Source organism: Sinohyriopsis cumingii, chromosome 8, assembly GCF_028554795.1.
Source record: "Sinohyriopsis cumingii isolate HCF-2022 chromosome 8, ASM2855479v2, whole genome shotgun sequence".
Classification (NCBI taxonomy): Eukaryota; Metazoa; Mollusca; class Bivalvia; order Unionida; family Unionidae; genus Sinohyriopsis; species Sinohyriopsis cumingii.
In genome coordinates, this window is record NC_142968.1 from 65,867,482 (window position 1) to 65,887,323 (window position 19,842).

A 19,842-nucleotide genomic window follows, 5' to 3' on the forward strand; every position below is an offset into this window, starting at 1 on the left:
CTTCTTCAAATAACAGATGAGGTTTAAAAAAGGTCAACGAATGACGGAAATGAATTGACACGCCAATCTCGCATGTTTCTTTGCATTTAGACCATTTGCACGCATAATTCATGATAGTTACACTCAAACTATACAGTTGTTTCGCATGCTGGGTTGCACAATTCTCACACATCTCGGAACTTAAGATAATAAAAAAAATTAATAAGTAATAACCAGAACATAATAATCAACTTAAGAAATTAATATTAAATCAATATTAATGTTTTTATTATTAAGAGCTGAAGCATTAAACTCATGTATAAACTGCATTACACTGTTAATATTACATTTTGTTACTATAAGAACTGTCGCCAAAATGCGCAGTTTCCAGCTTCTTTTTAGTTTAATGTTGCATCACTTGCAGAAAAGAAATTACATATTATTATATAACTACTGTTAAATGTCACAAATATGAATTATACATACACCACCAATATACGATATGGTATATACGATATAACTAATGTGCGTTCAGGTGTTTCTACTCCGGCGTTTCGGTGCGTTCCGGTTTTTCTATGCACCCCAAATTTAACCATCTAACTGTAAAGAAAACTTACTCTATGAAACGTTCGGCTTGTTTTTGAACTTGCGGCTGGGGCGTAGGGGGTGGGGTGGAGGCGGCACTGGCTCGGACCTATCCCCTCCTGGACCTGCCCCATATGAAGCTAAATTTCATAGCACTTGAACTGTTTTACAATTCAGTATTCACTATGATACAGCCCCAAATAAACTTCAGTTTTCTCGAGATCAGTGTCTAAATATTTTCGTTTTTTTCGATTCGTCCACAGTGATAAAACCAGAATAGATGACCCCAAAGCATACATCTTTTCCATGCAGTGACTGGTTCCCAGTTGGAGGGTGGGGATGGGGTCTATGCATGTACAGCCCATGATGGCGTACCTGGCAAGCTAAACATTTTTGCCCCTACTTTATTTGTGTTTGAAAAAGTGAATGTACAACCAGTACATGTACAGCAACCCAGTTCACAAATTTAGTGACTTTTCCTCATGGAGTCAAATTTGACTGGGTAGGGAATAGCACTTGTCGGGTGTTGACTTGGGACACATTTTGCCGATTTAGATATCAAACAATGAAATAAAAACATTTAATGCAAGAAGATATATATAAAAATGTAATGTCTAAATAAGTACATAGAAAACCAGCGTGGTATTGAAAAAGCGCTCAAGTATGGTGGATTGGTGGCAACAGTGAAAACTAGTTATACATGTAATATGAACAAAACATACTATAATGTTCGTTAGTTCCACATGCACAAATTCGTATTAACGCTGACAAAGTAACTACACAAACAAAAACATACAAAGCACCAGTTCAACTTTCTGCATGACAATAAGCATGAAGTATGTCAGTACGTCCCAATTATAAATAATGTCGGCGATATATAATATATACAATTAGATACTTACCAATTATATACAAACTAGGCCACATGTCATAAATGCAATTTAGTATCTACCAATTTTACATACACTGTGAAAATAGATACAAGTCAATACTTTCCAATTATACATAAACGTGGTGATAAATAATAGACACAATTCAAGTCTTCCTAGCTAAGCATCGTCATAGAAATGTAAGAAATTTTTTAATTGTTTTTTTATATATACCAAAACATGTATGAGACGAAACCAAAATGTTGATTGATGTTCCATAAACCACGCTTGCCTCCTCCCACTTTAAGAGCATGCTTTAGTCATAAGACGAATACATTTATCTGATCAGTACAGAGGACTAGTTAAAAATTGCCTCCACACAGTATCCGTCTTAAAATTAACAGCACACATGCACTATCTGGAACAATTTTGCTTTTGACTGTTTCAACAAATATATATTTTATCTGAAAACTGAGAATTTAACAATGAATTAAATAAAGGTTTGGATGTCATGCATTAATTTACAATAAATCGTTTCTTCGCCAACTTTCCCATATGAACCTATACTGATAGGTGGGTCTGTGCGTTCGTTGAAGGAGCTCTTGAATTTTACAGTACCTTCCTAGTGGGTCCTTGAGTCCTTTCAATGTGGAGTGGGTAGCAAACTGGATATTCTTGATGTAATTTATTAAATTTGTGGATAGAATTGTTTCAAGGACTTCATATTCACAGCCTTCACAATTTGTCGTCAATAAATCAACATCAAGAAGTCCAACTCCAAGATTCATCAGAAATTTAGTAGCATTGGTAATGTACAAAGGTGTTTTGCCATTGGCTCCTGAGAATTTTGAGGTTGCGCATGCGTTGACACCCTCAATGTTCACCATTGCAACCTCATTCTTGATCCCTAGTCCAACATTTACCACTGTAACTCTAGAATTGTTTTTGAACTTTTCTTTTAGAATGTTAAAATAATCCTCCAGCGGTTCTAAAATAATATAGCGCGGGTTATAAAGCTTGACGAATTCAGATGCATCGTCTCCTCTATTTCCTCCAATTTCAATCACAACTACGTCTTTGTTTTTCAGATATGAGTGGTGAGTTGTTCGTATATGCTCCTCTTTGCCCCAGAAACGAGACCCATTTTTGTCCCTATCATTTACTGCATTTCTTAAACACGTGGCTGCCCTGTTTTGTTCTTCTGATGTAAGATCTGTATTCCGAGGGTGGATGCTGACAAATGAAACCGGTCCGTATCTCTCTGACAAATGCTGTAATAACGCATCTTTGTCTACACCGGAAGTTGTGTTGCTTTTTGTATTCACAAACTGAAGAGTATCTGCTAAGGCCGGAAGACCATTCGCTATAAATAAGTCATCTCGTATCTCTATTGTTCTGATCTCAACCCTTTCTGTCGAGAAAGTATACAGGAATAAAAATACACATAAAATTAAAGCTGCAGAAATAATGGCCACTTTATGTAGACTGCGCATCTTTGAAGTTATTTCACCTCTCAGTTATTAGGTTTACTGCAAAAGAAAGAGATACAAAAAAATGTTACCATAAAATCTTAACTTTTAAGTTCCCAGATTTAAGGAGCTCGTATGTATGTATGTATGTATGTATGTATGTATGTATGTATGTATGTATGTAAGTATGTGTGTATGCGTGCATGGAGCACACTCCTGGCTACATAGTTCGGAGTAACCATACGAACAAGGATTACAAAACAAAGCAAATATCAAGTCAAAAAGTGGTAAAATCTCTAAAGAAAGTAACAACAATCATGCAACAATATTAAAGGCAATGATATCTTAATATTAAGGTCCTTTATCAATGCGAAGAGGGTATGAACATTTAACAAGACTAGAATAGAATTCTCTGAATAACTCTGCAATGCATGGCACGATTAAAAAAAAAAAAGTACTCGGATGGGACGGACGCTCTACTGGGCTTAATGAATATCTAGGAATTCAACACAAGACAATTTCTTCCTTCTAATTGTCGAGTTTTGAAACCATCTCTGATATTCTTCAGCAATAACAAGATTTTCAAATTAGCTGCTGTGGTACACATACTGGACGTCAGCTTGGTACCATTTACTTTTAGGACGAAGTCTTTTGCTGAAAACACTATGACATAATGATCATCCATTCAGGTGGAGTACTGACAATAATATATTAATGGGAATCGTCATGGAACCCATATTGGATGTACAACTGGTACAATTTTCATTTAGGCCAAGCTAGGTATAGTTATAAATCTATAACTAAAAACCACATGTTTATATGGTCATCCATGTGGAAAGGAGTTGATAAGAATTTAAGATGGGCATAATATCAAGATTTCTGGTGAATACCTTATGTCGATATGAATTTCTTTTCAACTTAAGTGGTGTTAACAAGCTTTTTAAGATGGCTTCTACGGCGGCCATACTGGATGAAAGATCGCTACCGATTTTTATTTATGACCGGCTAGACATCATAAAGTCTTTCAATGAACACTCCATGTTGATATGACCATCCATTCAGGAAAAGTAGCGATAAAAAGATTTTCACGATGGCCACTGCAACGGTCATACACCAGGCATCGTTATAGGTCTTTCGCGAAACCCTTATGATGATATGACCATCCATGCAGGAGGAAACATGATAACAAGATTTTTCAAGATGGCTTCCTTGGCAGCAACGAAAGACGTCAGATATGCACCATTTTAATTTATGACCAACTAGACATCATAAGTCTTTTTGTGAAAACTTCACGATGATATGAAGATCCATTAAGGAGGAGTAGCGATAACAAGATTTTCAAGAGGGCCTCTGTGGTGGCCATCTTAGATGTGCAAGCAGCACAATTTTCGTTCAGGACAAACTGGGCCATGGGATAAATGTGTATCCAAAGTTTCAGGATAATACTCCAGTTAGTTTAGGAGGAGTAGCGATAACAATCTTGCGGAAACGGACCGATGGACCTCCGAAAGCAGACCATCCCATACGCTATTCTGGTCTATGAGCAGCATACAAGTGTCAAACAAATGCACCAAGCCTTCACGTTGCAGCAAGTCAGTAAAGCAGCTGAAAGTGCCTAATTTACGGAAAAAAGTCCAAATGTGATCAGTTTACACATGGCATCAAATTTTTAAATTCTAAGTGTAGCTAAAACAAACGCATGAACACGCTCAAACATAGGCTCTCCCACTATTATTCCTACAAATTCGAAATGGACAAGGTAATAAGAAGTTGTCTGTTTAGGTGGAATGTAATCTTTTTTTATCTGGGACGCAGAAAATCACCGAGGCGGGAGTCCTCCGTACGCATGTAATAGGTGTGCGGCAAAATTCAAAGACTTACCAGTCCTGCTTTGTCGGAAAATGTGTTGTCAATGACAGAATTCAGTGGCAGTGACTGAAAGACCCCTTGATGTACATGTTGCCATTAAAAGAGTACGTCAAAAGAATATGATGATATAGCTGGGCGGCAGGTTCAAAGACTTTGACTGGCGGCCGGGTGGGAAAAATGTACTGACATTTACAGTGATTGAATTCTGAGGCAGAAAGACCCAGAGATGAATATGTGGTCATTTATAAGAGTACATCAAATAACTTTAGCTTTCATTATTGTGTTCATTTGCGAATGTAGCGGAATAAGCAGTGCACGTGACCGCAGAGTCAACACATGTTAAGACTAAAAAATGCCATTCGCAAATGTGGACAAGTATTTTGGGGTTAAACGGCAAACTTGTAACGATATTCAGAAAAGTGCTAAAGCTGCTAGAATTGACAGTTCGGACAGAACAGTAGCTAAGAGTCAGAAAGTGCGTGATGCCTTGCTTAGTGCTTGGAATGAGACCTTCCCTGGATTGACAAAATTCAGTCTCACTCTGAAGGACAAACAAGAGCTATGTCAGTGTTATAAAGAATGTAGAAATTAAAGTCAATGGGAACCAATAGTTCTTCTAATTTTCATAGATTTTGGGGAGGACCAGGGGTCACGCTACCAGGCGAAGTGGAAGACTAATTTGCCTAAAAATATATGAACTTCTGTTAGAAAGCTAAAACGACTTCGCCCTGTTAATTTTTTGACGAGGTACATTGACTGACCATGCTTTTTTTTTAAAATGCCCCATCGCCTTAGCCCGGTTAGTTCAAGTGTTGTAGCGAAATGTATTCATCAAGACATCAGTAGCTAGGTCTAGTTTTGATATAACTTACGTTGACAAACTCTTGCCCATTCACAAGCATATGTTTTGATAGCCGATTAACCATTAACCATTTCCCGAGTAAGGTAGCAACTATCACTGCCCAGTTTCCGCATGTTATCCTTTGATGATAAAAAAAACTCATGTTTCGAAATTTTAACAATAGTGTGTAAATAGCAATTTGTGTTTTAAGATCAGAATCGGTGATCTGGATATATATTAACCGTCTCTTGTACATTATTTCGTCATAAAATTAGTTTGAAAATGTAAGTGAACCAGCAGGCCTAACGGGAAATAATGACGGACATCACTAAGTCTGGAATGTACGAGTTTATTAGATTTGTCTGTTTTCGTAAATGATCGGACGAATATATTCAGAACAATATACAAATCTTTAAAAACAAAGCCTATGTATTATTTTATTACAGGTTTAACTTTAAAATGCAAATTATGAAGGTCAGAAACGTATGGGACAATGCTTTGTAGTATGTTGTGGAATTCACGAGATGCGTTTTATGGTCTACGTTGTTTTCTGACTTTACACGTATTTGTGAAAATACGAAAACAAAAAACCGCAAAGCTGATACTATTTAACCATTGCCTAAAATTTCTACAAGTACGTAGACAAATAAATAAATCATAAATTTGCAATCTGTCAATGGATTGTTGTAAAGATGCTGTATTAAATTGAGTGGTTACATTATGAAAACCGCTCCTCCTAAAAATAGTTGCACTCACTTCTGTGTTGATTATGTAGGAAAGCAGGGTTTAGTTCAGGTACCAACTATAAATGAGACACGTCTGTAAATTTACGCATTTTACTGTGTTATGTATGAATATTTACGGTAATGTTTTATCTGCAGCGAAGAAATGAGGACGAACAGTATAATTTGAAGACACGTGCATTTTCCCTCATGTACATGGTACAGGGGTTGTTTCAAACATGTTTAGAAATCTTTGAAAAGTGCCATTATTGTGAAAGAAGAATTGAAGAAATTTTTAGAGCAGCAAAAGGAAGCAGAACAAGCTTGTCTCCTTCAGCAACAACAGCAAGAACGAAACAACAGGAAGAAGCAGCGAAGAAACAAGGTATAAGAGCAGAATGGTGAAAGTCAAACGGTCACGGTACTTTTAGACATTTTAGCAGAGGTAAGGAGGCTAAAGCGTTCTCTGTTACGGATCACTGCCATCTCACCTCTGTCTGCGTGGGTTCGAGTCTAGAATTCGGCCAATGTGGGTATGTGAGAAAGATTGCCAGTAGCTTCTCGTGGGTCGGTGGCTCCTATTGGGTTCTTCCTCCACCATTAATACTAGCCGCCATGCATAGCCTATCGTGTGCTGAAAAATGGCGTTAACCCCCCCCCCCCCAATAACAACAACAGACTTCTTTATTACGACCGAGGAGAAATAGACCTTCCCGAGCTAAACAACCCAACCATGTTACTACGCCTGCCGTACCATCCCTTGCGATCTCTACCAAGTCATCATCGACAGGAGGCAATCCAGAAGTAGGCCTTGGCTGTGGCAAAGGCTTAAGACAGCTAAAGCTGATTGTTTCCCATTTCTGAGTTTGTTTTATAACAAACACATGAAGGTCCTTTTCAGGGCCACCCACTTCTCTCGAAAAGAGATAGAAAAGAGATAGAATTTCAATTGCCAACATCAATTAAAACTCAAAAAGCCCTTTTTTAAAAACCCATATTGTGTGTGTGTGTAGGTTCTTATTCTAAAAATCAAAATCAAGAGACACGTTTTATGCCTGGTCTATTCTGGTAAAAATTTTACAATCCAATTCACAGCACAACACTTTAAAAAGTTCATAGGCTTCTTCTGTGTGTTCATTCTCTGCTTTTTTAATTTCTTCGCTTTCACAAGTTTTTCCTCCACTTCTACCTCACCTTCTCCTCGTCTTCTTTTCTTCTCATGTTTCTCTTTCTGAACGTGTCAAGGTTCTTCCTTTGGGGAGGGCACCTCTTCTTCTTCCTGTCCAGAACCCCAATCTTCTTGCTCTTTTTGTTTCTTAGGGCAATCTGAAGACCAATGTCCTTTTTCTTGACAATGATAACAGGTATCTTGACTTTTGTCTCTTCTTGCACATGATTTGCTTTTTTGACGGTCTGGACACTGAAGACCAATGCTCTTTCTTCTTACAGATATAGCAAGTATCTTTACTTTTATCTCGAAAGGAGGGTGAGTAGTCCGTCGGCTTGTCTGAAGAATATTTTCTTATGACACCTCGCAAAGCTCTGATTAAAAGTTCGATCTGTGTAGGCTCTTCCATCGTTCTGCTCGGTTTGAGAGTGAAATGAATACTGGAAGGTAAGACGCAAACCCTTTATATATACCTTGGTCTGCCATGGATATAAAGTGACCCATGGTGTTTAAAATGTAGTCATTTGACTTTTTGCAGTCAAGATGAAAAGATCGCATACATTCGTGAAGAAAGAAGAAGAAAGTAAGAGGCAAAAACGTGATTTATCGCCTCGTACAATAGCTGAAGTCTTGGCACAAATTCATGCCAGTGATTTTGAAGATGACATGTGTGAACCAGAATGCAGACCCAGTGATTTCTCTGACTTGCATTATTCGTAATAAATATTAATTCTGCCTAGTATTATCTAGCCTTTTCCTGCAGACTCCAGGGATAGCTTTTTCCGTTCTCTGTGTGTGTGTGTGTCTCTCTCTCTCTCTCTCTCTCTCTCTCTCTCTCTCTCTATATATATATATATATATATATATATATATATATATAATATTTTCATTAATATGATATATTATTCATTTATCATCTCAATGATGCTGGTAAACTCAAACTGGCATTTTGCTGCATTATGCTGTACTGGATGGTAACTGACATGATAACAATCACTAAATACAAATAAAGATGTACACACAGCTGGTTATGTTACAAGGCAAGGTGTCAAGAAAACACTATTTTACTATGTGGCAGCCTCTGAAGTTTGATACCAAAATTATCATCCTGTTCAAAATATAATTTCTTCCGGTGGATATTTTGTGAAATGGCTGCTCCATTGTGCACTCACATGGAATTTCCAACGTATTATATGGTCATCGTTTTTTCCCCTTCTAAATATTAAAGTATTCATACCTATCTTGCCTTCCACAGATATTGACTGAGTTCCAAATCTCTACCTCGAAATAACTCTTTACTTACAGAAATGCCACCATTTTTTATAGGATGTTATCAATTTCTTCATATTCAAATAAATACACTGTTTTGCACGTGTGGTTATTAGTGTTTTTATATACTATTAAGAAAACTATTGTCTAATAATAAACTTAACCCAGGTGATCTATTTCACAAATTGTTTCAATGTTATCACTGATTTCACTATCCACAACATCAGCAACTTGAAATTTTCTAACACACTATCATAAAGTGCCTTTTCTGGTTTTAGTTCTAAGCTTGGCTGAGTTTACGTTGTCGTCGTTTCATTTTAATTCATATCTTGATCAATTTATCAAGATGCTCCAGAAACATATTTTAAAATCTGAACATCTTTTCAGCCTCCTGAACAAATCTGTATGATACATACAGACAAAATTGCGATTTGATTTTTTTTCTGAAAGGTCATAAACACTCCGTTATTCCAGAAATGCGATTTCTGTAATCTATACATTCATAATATTTTTCAAATTACTACAGGCATCGATATATACTTGATGCAGTATTGATTGAGAAACCGTGGCTAAAGCTGTTTGGGATTTGTTCACGAAATGGAGTGCCCGACAAGAGCCTGCCCAATCAGGGGATGCAATTCATGAGTCATGTGATGGAGGAGGTGAACTGACTGATGTCGATTAAGCACCTCACTAAAATGACATATCACCCCTCGTGCAACAGACTAACGGTTTAACGGAACTGTGAAGAACACCCTTAAGAAGCTGTGTGAAGGCCATCCTAAGGACTGGGATCGGTATATTCCCGTCCTGCTATCTGACTATCGGGAAGTGCCGCAAGCGTTTTTGGAGTTTTCTCCCTCTGAAATCCTATATGGGAGAACCGTACGAGGTTCCATCGTCGTACTGAGGCAGTTGTGGACTGACGACCATGCTGCTGAAGAGCTACGTTCTACCTATAAGTACGTCACTGACTTTGGTAACAAATTGGAATAAAGTTTGTACATTAGCATGGAAGAATCTCAAGCAGGCAAAGTCTTATCGGGCGAGATACAACAAACGCGATAAACCACGCCTGTATGAGGTAGGAGACGGTGTTGTTGCTGCTGCACCAAGAACATAACAATCTACAAGTTTCGTGGAGAGGGCCTTACATCGTAACCGAGAAAGTTGGGTGGGTGGGTCAAAACTACCAGATACAGATACCAACTAAGGAGAATCTTTACAATGCCTATCTCCTTAAGAAATAGAGAACAAGAGCCCACTAGCGATTTCATTGTTGCCACGATCATAAATAGGTGATGCAAGATTGATACATTTATTAGAAATGGAATCTTCCACGAATAGCCGGATAATCAACATGTAATGTTGCGTATGGCGAATTATTAACATGCAACATTAACATATGCAGATTGTTGGATTGTGTAATTTACCATGTTGCATCATAACGCATGACTAAATTTATTAGTGAATTGTCTTATAACTTGTACTTGCTTTATTAGTATATGAATATAAAGGTTTTGAATCATGGAGAGTTAGTAATTGTTGGACTTGCATATATAATTAGGTATTTGTATATTTGTATGTCTTTTATAATTCGTAGGGTAGGAAATGCATATGATTGTTGTTGATGATGATAGTTACTACAGCGAGAAGTTGACAATTAGGGATGTGTATGTATGTATGAAGTCGCTGATGATATTGTTATTGCTACATCACAATTATTATAGAATAAAGCGTGTATGGAATATTAAAATGTGAGTGCGAGAGTTGACCTGACAATTTATTCACCATTATTCTGATGAAATGTCTGTGAGAGCGTGGACAATTCCATTGAGATTAGAGCAATGAGACAAGGTTGTATGTCCCTTCTAATTCCACAGGAAGCTTCCCGGGTGAGGGTAGGAGAAGGCAACACTCGAGGATCATAGAGAGAGAGGGAAGACATGTTGAGAGCATGTGTAAGGTCTCTTGTGACATCAACAGTTTGTGTGCAGGCGCAGTGATTGACGGAAATGTGGAAGAGAGTACAGGAAGTGTCCAAATGACGTATCTTCAAGTGCCAATAGAGCACACAGTCAAAGGTACCAGAAGTACCAAATGCGAGAAATAACAGGCTGACAGATGAGTAACAGAATCAACACTTAAGGGAAACAATCATTTAAGACCTTAAATTCATATGATGAAATAGTAATTGACAACTGTGAACAGGTCATTGACTGTATTTGAAGAAATTGCAATTCAGAAATTTGTTGATGAAATAGCTGAATACATTTGATATATTTAATTAAATTTTTATACCTTTCACCTTGAGTTAGTTATACACCTAGACCATTGGCAGTGCTGAGTGCTTGAAACTATCAAAATTTTAATTGTCCACCTCCTCCCGTGTTAGAAATAATACTGTAGGAGGCATGTGACACACACACATACACACACACACACATATATAACAGGAAATGATATATACCAAATATAATATTTAGAAATATGGACACAATATTCTTTTCACTTTTCACACAAAGAAAACATTCTCTGTGAAATATATTACACAGTATAATCACGATCAATACTACTATACTTTGCTAGCGACCTATCTTAACACAGATAAAACAGTTTCTGCAATACTATATTTGATGCAGTTTAAGTGTGATCAGCAACAACGGTAACTGGTAGATAAGAAGCGTATTTGTTCATCTCATGATAACTTTGCTTGGGAGAGCCACAAGGAGGCACTGGCCTATATTTGTTGCCAACTTGATACTTCAGGAGTACTCCTAATTTATCAGCAGCCTTTCCTGCAGCATGATGCATCATATAACAGAGACAACCTGATATGAACAATGATGTTGCCAGTTTTCAAAATATAGAATGCAACTCCTTTATGAATTCCAGTTATCACTGATGCAGCAATAGCTGAAAACCCCACACAGCTCTGACAGCTTATTAATCAAAGCATTATGAAGCAAATAAACAATTGTTTTTCGACTGGAATCTATTGTTAATTCTGGTAATGAAAGAAGAGCACTCTGACTTTGCCCTTTTCTTTGTCAAAGTCTCTTACACAGACTGGGCACAACTTTTTGTCATCATGATCACTACTCCTGTCTGTTGCAATACTAAATGGCCCAATTTTCATTGCTTCTGCAATTTTAAGTCAAGTATCTTCTGCTAAACACCGAACAATATGAGATGATTTTGTTCTTGCACATGCATATTTTCTGCAACTTTGGAATCAGGAAACATCCGTTTAAACAAAGGACCAATGCAGTCTTCTACTGCTAGGGGTAGTCCATGTTCTTTTAAGAACTCGGTACATATGCCTCTGCATTTATAAAATTCGTGTCCACAATTTAGTTCTGCTGTAAAAAAAAAACTCCCAAAAAACACCCCACGAAGTTACCTTAGTACTGGTATTAGTAAAACGAGCTAATTCAAGGTTTCTTTGTTTTACCACCATGACCAATATTAAAATCCTATCCACAGAGCCTGCAAAGGGTGTGAAGCTGCCTTAGAATGGAACGCTGTAATATGTGGTTCATGTATTCATCTCTGAATTACTTGAAAAACATTTTTGCTCCAACACACGCATCGACTAGAATAAATCCAACTTGACTTTCAGCGCCAAATACCTACAGACTGGTTCTGTATCAGTTAGCAATTTGAACAAAGAATCGGCGAGTAAAGATTAAAAGTTAGAAAACCAGTCTGTTCTCTCCTAACTAAGCCATACAGCTGCTATAAATAGAAACCAAGGTCAAAAGTTTGAAAACAGAACCAGCCTACTTCTTGGAAATAGGGCAACTGCTATAAATAGAACATAATACTGTTAGGAAAGTGCATGTAAGTCTATGGACAAGTGTACTCTTATGTTGTAGTTACATAGAAGCAGTCTTTTCTAGAATACGGTCTGTGGGATTAATGGGATGTTAATAAAAATGAGAAAACAATTTTTTATTTTGGAGGGGGATATATCGAAAAGGCGTAATCCAAATACATTTGTGCGTAAGGTGCAATTTAGTGGAAAAAAGCATAATGATTACACCAAAAGCATAATGGTTGGCATGTATGTGCATGTCACTGTGTAATAGTTTTGCACCAAAGTTCAGCTGAGAGATTTAAAAAATTTCCAATTTGGGTTTCCTCTGAATATTCCAACCCCATTTGGACATTTAGGATGGAGTGTTGGTTCAGAGCAATTGCATATAAAATATTTGGACTCTGCTGCCACCGCGAGAGCTTTTCAGCGGGCCTAGCAAATTTAAACTATGTGATATCGACTTATGCATGCATGAAATCAATAGAAAAATTATTTATTTTCTCCAAAATGACAAGTATTACAATCATTGTCTTTAATCCACCAACAAACTAGACGAAACTCGGCAGAGATGAAACCTGACCTGGTACTCACCATTTGCTTTAATAGTCACATGACTTCACAACTCTCAAACAACAACACCGGAAGTCCAATAGTCGTGTGCTATCAACAACGCCTTTTTAATGTCATTGTACAAAATTCCAATTATATTAAATGAAAGTCTGATACCTTTTGTAAAAACCAGAAAGAATATATAATTCTCAACACATTTATTTCGAGACCAACTACAAGAAACTTGGCCAGATTGATTCATCAAGCAGAGTAGTCTGGTTCTCTACTTTGTATGCTCCCTGCGTGAGACAGCACATGTCAACGTGGTAGTCACGTGATACAACAAAACTCCGGAAGTTGGTCTCGGAATAAACATAGAGAAGTTTGTGCTCTTTCGATTTTGTATTTTTATTACAACCAGTATACGTCTTCCATTTAATATTTTTTTCTACAACGTTTGAAAATGACAGTTGAGAGGGTCTGTGTGCTCGTGAGACTAGCAATCAAGATCGCTAGTACCAGCTCAAATTTCATCAATGCATTAGTTTTATCATCTTTCAGCAGATTAAAGACATAACGATTTTAATAACTGCCCTGGTGGCCTAGTGGTTAGAGCATCCGTCTCGGATGAGGGAGGTCGTGCGTTCGAACATCGGCCGAGTCATACCAAAGAATTACAAAAATGGCACTAACATCTGTCTCGCTAGGTGCTCGGCATTAAGATGTTGGTGTTAGGACTGGTCAGCCTGGTGTCAGGATAATGTGACTGGGTGGGACATCATGCTACGTGTCTGCGGCACGATGCCCCAGTGTTAGACATCACTATAAACTGCCACACTGCAGACATCATAGCAATATGACTAAAAAATTGTTCAAGCCACATTAAAAATCCTAATCACACACACGATTTTAATACTCGCAATTTCTAAGAAGAAAAAATTTCATATCAATTCCATGCAGGTGTAACTCGATTTAATGTTTAAGTCCACTAGCCCATCCGCAAAGCGACTATGCTTTAATGCCATCACGTTGGCCTCTTGTGATACTAGACTGGTTTTCATACCTTCCATATAAAAATTTAAAGATATTGAACTGTCCATGAAAGAAAAAGTATGCCAGACTAATGTAATCCACAGAGCGTCTGGATTGTCTCAACAAATATATTTATGGCAAGCATCCAAATAATCCATACTGCAACCTCCTAATATTCTGGTTAAAACTTGATAAATTTTTTCTCACTATCAGTTCTGTTACGACTCAATTATGTAACTGTTTTGGGCCAATGTAAAAAGGGAGACCCTTAAAAATCTTATAGGTTTGGACAAATACACAATTTGAAGAAAGGAAAAACTAGTCGTCGACAAATACCATAAAGAAATAGCTGCCATGCAGGTCATGCCAGACGTTTCCATCCAGTTGTTCAAATTTCATATAATGCAGGCATTTGCAAAAGGATTAAAGAAATGTGCAGTGAATCAAGTGCTGCAAAGTACAAAAATGCAGCTTGAATGGAAGATGGTGTATGCAAGGTCCAAGACAGCATATGACAACAATTTTGGCCAGTTCCTCAAGGTAGCACCACAATAGTTTGCTGACTGCTACTACAAGAACTGGTTAGATATAGTCCGAGTTTCCTCTGACCCTTGTCACCCCATTTTTGATATTTGGATATTTATGTTGGGGTGTAGGGTCAGAGTCAAGTCCCTATCGAAAAGTTGGAGTTCGCTGACACCATCTGGTGTCAACATGGGGTAGCTGCTTACTAGCTGGCCCAGCAAAATTGAACGACCTTTCATTGAGATATACCTGCATGAAATCTATAATACGATATATTTATTTCAAAAATAGTAAGCATGGCATTCGTTATGTCTTTAATCCACTGACATACAAGACGAAAGTACGTTGTTGCTGAAATTTGACCTGGATCTGGCCATTTGCATCCCCAGTCACGCGACTACATAAATCTCGCAACCAACGTGTCAATGACATCAGAGGTCATATAGTCATGTGATATCGACAATTGCGATCACAGCATTCGTTCAATCTTTTGTTCAGCAGGTAACAGTTCCATACAGACTGAATGACGATGAAGTGGTTGACACTTTAAGAAATCCATATGCAGCCAATATTGCTGTGCATGAATGGAAAGTGGCAAGATCTAAAACAATAATGGGATTGGCATGCTGACACATCTTTGCAGCAAGAATGAAGAACAAAACTGAGATTCTCTCATTAGACAATGATATATGTCCACGATGGTGTTTAGGTTGTGGTGATGAAGTCATATTAAGACGGAAACTGGATCAGGTGGAGAGCTGGGTGCTATCCAATCCAGAGAAACAATGTTGTAAAGTTAAAGGAAGAAAATACAGAAAGCATTTCAATATTTTTTATTTCCATATACATATTATTCCTAATAGATGATTGTTGACTGTGTGGACCAGTTGTATTAATATGATGTAACTTTTTGGAAGGAATGTATATTGATAAGATAATTCTTAATTAAATACATATCTTTAAAAAAAAAAAAAAAAGAATAACGGATAGCCTTCTTAATTTTGTGCCCAGAAAAGGATTTTTGCCACATCTGCATAAACCTCAGTAAACTGAAAACTTTGCAAAACAGAAACAAATACTGAATCATTGACATTTCATCTCTGTCTATTTGAACTTTCAAAAAAGAAAACATTTTGTTAGTATCAGTATCTACAGTCTCAACTTGTATTAATGTGCTATAATAAAGGAACACACGTCTAGGCAAAAGAGGCCACATTGCAACCCTGATCAACATGAGAATGTAATAACTCTTGTCATTTGCTTTGTACGGGTTATTGTTTGTTCTTGGGTATTCTTTTGGATGCCGTGTATAGCCTATAATGTGATCCACAAGGCTAAACTGTGCTGCTGTATGGGTATTCTGCCTATCTCACATCCCCATAAAATTTCACATATAAACATGCACAAATATTAATCTGGGTATGGTTGTGGAAACATTCCAGCCTTTGACTTTCTTCAGATGTAAAAATACTATCTGTTCAAAAAAAAATATTATTTCCAAATACAAATCTGAAAAATAAATGCTAAAGGAAAGTCCCATCCATTTCCACCCGATGGTACATATTAATCAAGGGTCTCGCGTTACTTCATGAGACAATAATAAAAGAATTATATATGGATTTGTTGCAAAAAATTATGCTTCCCTCATATGATTTACAGTGTTACAGCCACTTTCTCTACCAAAGCCAATAGCTTCACTTACAGACAGATCATTTAATTTTCAATCCCACCTCCACTGTACTGATTTTACAGTTTTTTAAAAAAAATCTGCATACCCCACCCACCTAGCATCTTGAAAGAAACTACCCGGTTTAATTGATAAATAAAAAAAGGAAACCATTATATTGATTATATGGAAAAATTTAGTGTTCAGTTCTCTACGTGTTATTAAACAACATGCATGTAAGGGTCAGGGCCTGTTTAATGCAATAGGTGAACTAGGCAACCGCATAAGGCGTCACGATGGGATGGGGGGGGGGAATGCAAAAATGAAGTACACTGATTACAGTCCTCACCCTCCTTGATTTGTCTGCAGCATTTGACACAGCATACCATGATATATTACTTATCATCTCCAGCATGTATTTGGCATTCATGATACAGCCTTACTGTGGTTCAAGTCCTACTTGGTCAACAGGACACAAATTGTATCTGCAAATGGAATACACTCCAGCCCAGTTGATCTATGTTGTGGTGTTCCACAGGGGTCTGTTCTTGGACCTGTTCTCTTCATTCTGTACACTCAGTCACTCTCAAGTGTCATAGATCATCCAGTGTCTCACCAATTGTACTGTATATTTCTTCTACATAATAACTTAATAATAAACATTGCATTTTTTTCGTTTTCAAAGTTGTTTTACATATGAACTATTGCTAATGTGATATCTGTATTAAGTTAAATATCATAAAAGTTGTGAAGTGTATATATGCTTTTCATTTATAAATGAAAATACTGAAGTTGGACGACAGATCTAATGTTGTTGTTGTAGGGTTTAGCGCCATTTTTCAGCACACGGCTATACATGGCGGCCATTATTAATGGTGGAGGAAGAACCCGGAAAACCCCCGGCAAGAACCACCAACCCACGAGAAGTTACTGGCAACCTTTCTCACATACCCACACTGGCCGAATCGGAGACTGGAACCCACGTAGACAGAGGTGAGATGGCAGTGATCCGTAATGGAGAGCGCTTTAGACCACTCGGGGGGGGGGGGCCCCGAGTGGCCGAGTGGTCTAAAGCGCTCACCGTTCCGGATCACTGCCATCTCACCTCTGTTGGCGTATGTTCGAGTCCAAGGCTCGGCTAGCGTGGGTACGTGGGAAAGCCTGCCAGTAGCTTCTCGTGGGTCGGTGGTTCTTTCCTGGGTTTTCCAGGGTTCTTCCTCCACCAGTTATACTGGCCGCCATATATGGCCTATCTTGTGCTGCAAAATGGCGTTAAACCCTAGAACAACAAAAAAGACCACTCGGGGCCCCCAGATTTAATGACACCAATGAATTCAGCAGGAAAATTGCAATCACAATAGCCCATTTCATACCGAATTTAACAGAGCTGCTCCATAATTATCCGAATAACCTCTCGAGTTACTTTATACTCCAGCCAATCAAACGCTGGTGGGCACATGTACATAACAAAATGGCATCCATTGTTGTTTAGAAATATTTCAGAAATAAAATTAATTAAATGATTGAAATTTATATGTAAATTATCCACAGACTTTCAAAAACAAATCTGATAAACTCATATGAAATGCATTTTATTACAGTGACGTTTCGGATGCACAGAAATAGTTTGAACAACTTGCTCTTTGATTGTCAAGATTAAATTTGTTTACTTAGACACCGTTTCCTTACTTACATGTACATGTCCAGATGTAAACAGCTCAAAGCTACTCTCTCGTATGGGTTTGAAATCCGCCCTGGTTTCCAGAAAATAAGACAGGATGGTTCCAATATTCAATTTCGTCAATATATGTGGCAGCATCGCTGTTGAATATGCATTTTTCAACTCGATAAACAATGTTAAGTAGTTATAGAGTTGATGCTGATGCTAAAGCATCTGCCATATTTTGCCCACCACCTATCAAGTGACTATTATGGTCAGCTGACCACCCGCCACGTGATCAAAATTCCAAGCAAATTCCGAAGTTCACCAAAGTCTGCATGAAATGGGCTGTATCAAATTTCATAATAAAATCTCAACAAAAAAGAAAGTTATAAAATTTTTTATGGAAAGAACAGTTTACTTCGGTTCCATGACTGCCATATAATCGGAATACATTTATATAAGACACAAATACTAGAAATTTGTAAATATTTTGGAACTTAAAAGTTGCGGAACTTTTTTTTCTAACAGAGATATTTTTAAAAATTAAACTGTTTTGGAATGCTGTTAAACAGATCTATATGATGTGCACGTTTGATTTGGATTTGTAACGTAGCTTTAAAAAATGTATAGTCATATCGCTACGATGTCTGCAGTGTGGCAGTTTATAGTGATGTCTAGCATTGGGGCATCATGCCTCAGACATGTAGCATGGTGTCCCACCCAGTCACATTAGCCTGACATCAGCCCTAACACTAGACCAGCAAGTTGTTCTCACCTTTTATTTTTTGTTTGACTGGCGGCGTGGAGCACAGCTTGCTGGTCTATCCTAACACTAACCTCTTAATACTAAGCGCTAAGCGAGGCAACTGCTTGTACCATTTGTATATGACTGGACTGGGGATCGAACCCAAAACCTCCCACATTCGAAGTGGACGTTCTAACCACTTAGATCACCGGAGCGGTCCATCCCGTCTTAGTAAAATTAAATTCTTCTTCACAAACTTCGAGTTCTCTGCATCCATATGTGATCCCCAAAAAAGCTAAGACTCTAAATGGTGCAGGTATCACTGTACCAATTGTTTTTCCATATACCTCAATGCTAATGTTTTGTGAAATAAATATACTTTCTATCCTACTTCAGCATGCATGTCACACACTGTCATAGAGAACAATGCCAGATTGTCAATTTGACAATGACATAACCAGGTACTCCATTGCATTTAAGAGAGATAACTCTACAGGAACTAGACAGGGGTAAGAGTTATCTAGTCTCAACAAGCACATTATCAGCCATGTGTATAATATTTTAAAAAAATCATAAAAAATACAAAATATGATTCAGATAGAAATTAACATAAACTCACATGTTGCCAAGAGGCTCAACTTTTATAAAAGCCAAACAGCAAGTACAACCTTTACATAATGCACCAATCACAGCTAGTATTGTTTTTTAATTCTGAATGCAATGTTCCCTACACCTTTAGCTCCGCCCACCTGGACTTGCGCAATTGGTACCATTATACCTATAGCAAACCTTAATTTTTCCAATAATCTGTGAAATAGTTCGGGACTGTATAAGTAACAAATATACTTAGTCTCACTTATGAAAAACAATTTTATGAGGTTGTTGTTGTTGTTATTGTTGTTGTAGGGTTTAATGCCATTTTTCAGCATACGATAGGCTACACATGGCGGCCAGGATGAATGGTGGAGGAAAACCTCGGAAAGAACCACTGACCCACGAGAAGCTACTGGCAAGCTTTCTCACGTACCCACATTAGCTGAATCCGAGACATGAACCCACACAGACAGAGGT

At 37.6% G+C, this 19,842-nt stretch overlaps 1 protein-coding gene across 6 annotated transcripts in view; it reads right to left on the reverse strand.

Moving 5' to 3' along the window:
- Positions 1 to 250: 250 nt before the first annotated feature.
- Positions 251 to 19,842, reverse strand: part of LOC149793714 (uncharacterized) — a 41,996-nt gene continuing 22,404 nt past the window's right edge. For 2 of the 6 annotated variants that reach the window (XM_089967719.1, XM_089967718.1), the window contains one exon: positions 251 to 2,962. In XM_089967719.1, the coding sequence (XP_089823845.1) occupies positions 1,955 to 2,926 (972 nt within the window). In that variant the 5' untranslated portion in view covers positions 2,927 to 2,962 and the 3' untranslated portion in view covers positions 251 to 1,954. Of the gene's footprint in view, positions 2,963 to 16,712; positions 17,107 to 19,842 lie in introns of those variants that run through there. The other 4 variants (XM_089967720.1, XM_089967722.1, XR_016422881.1 and 1 more) reach the window with 4 other exon arrangements.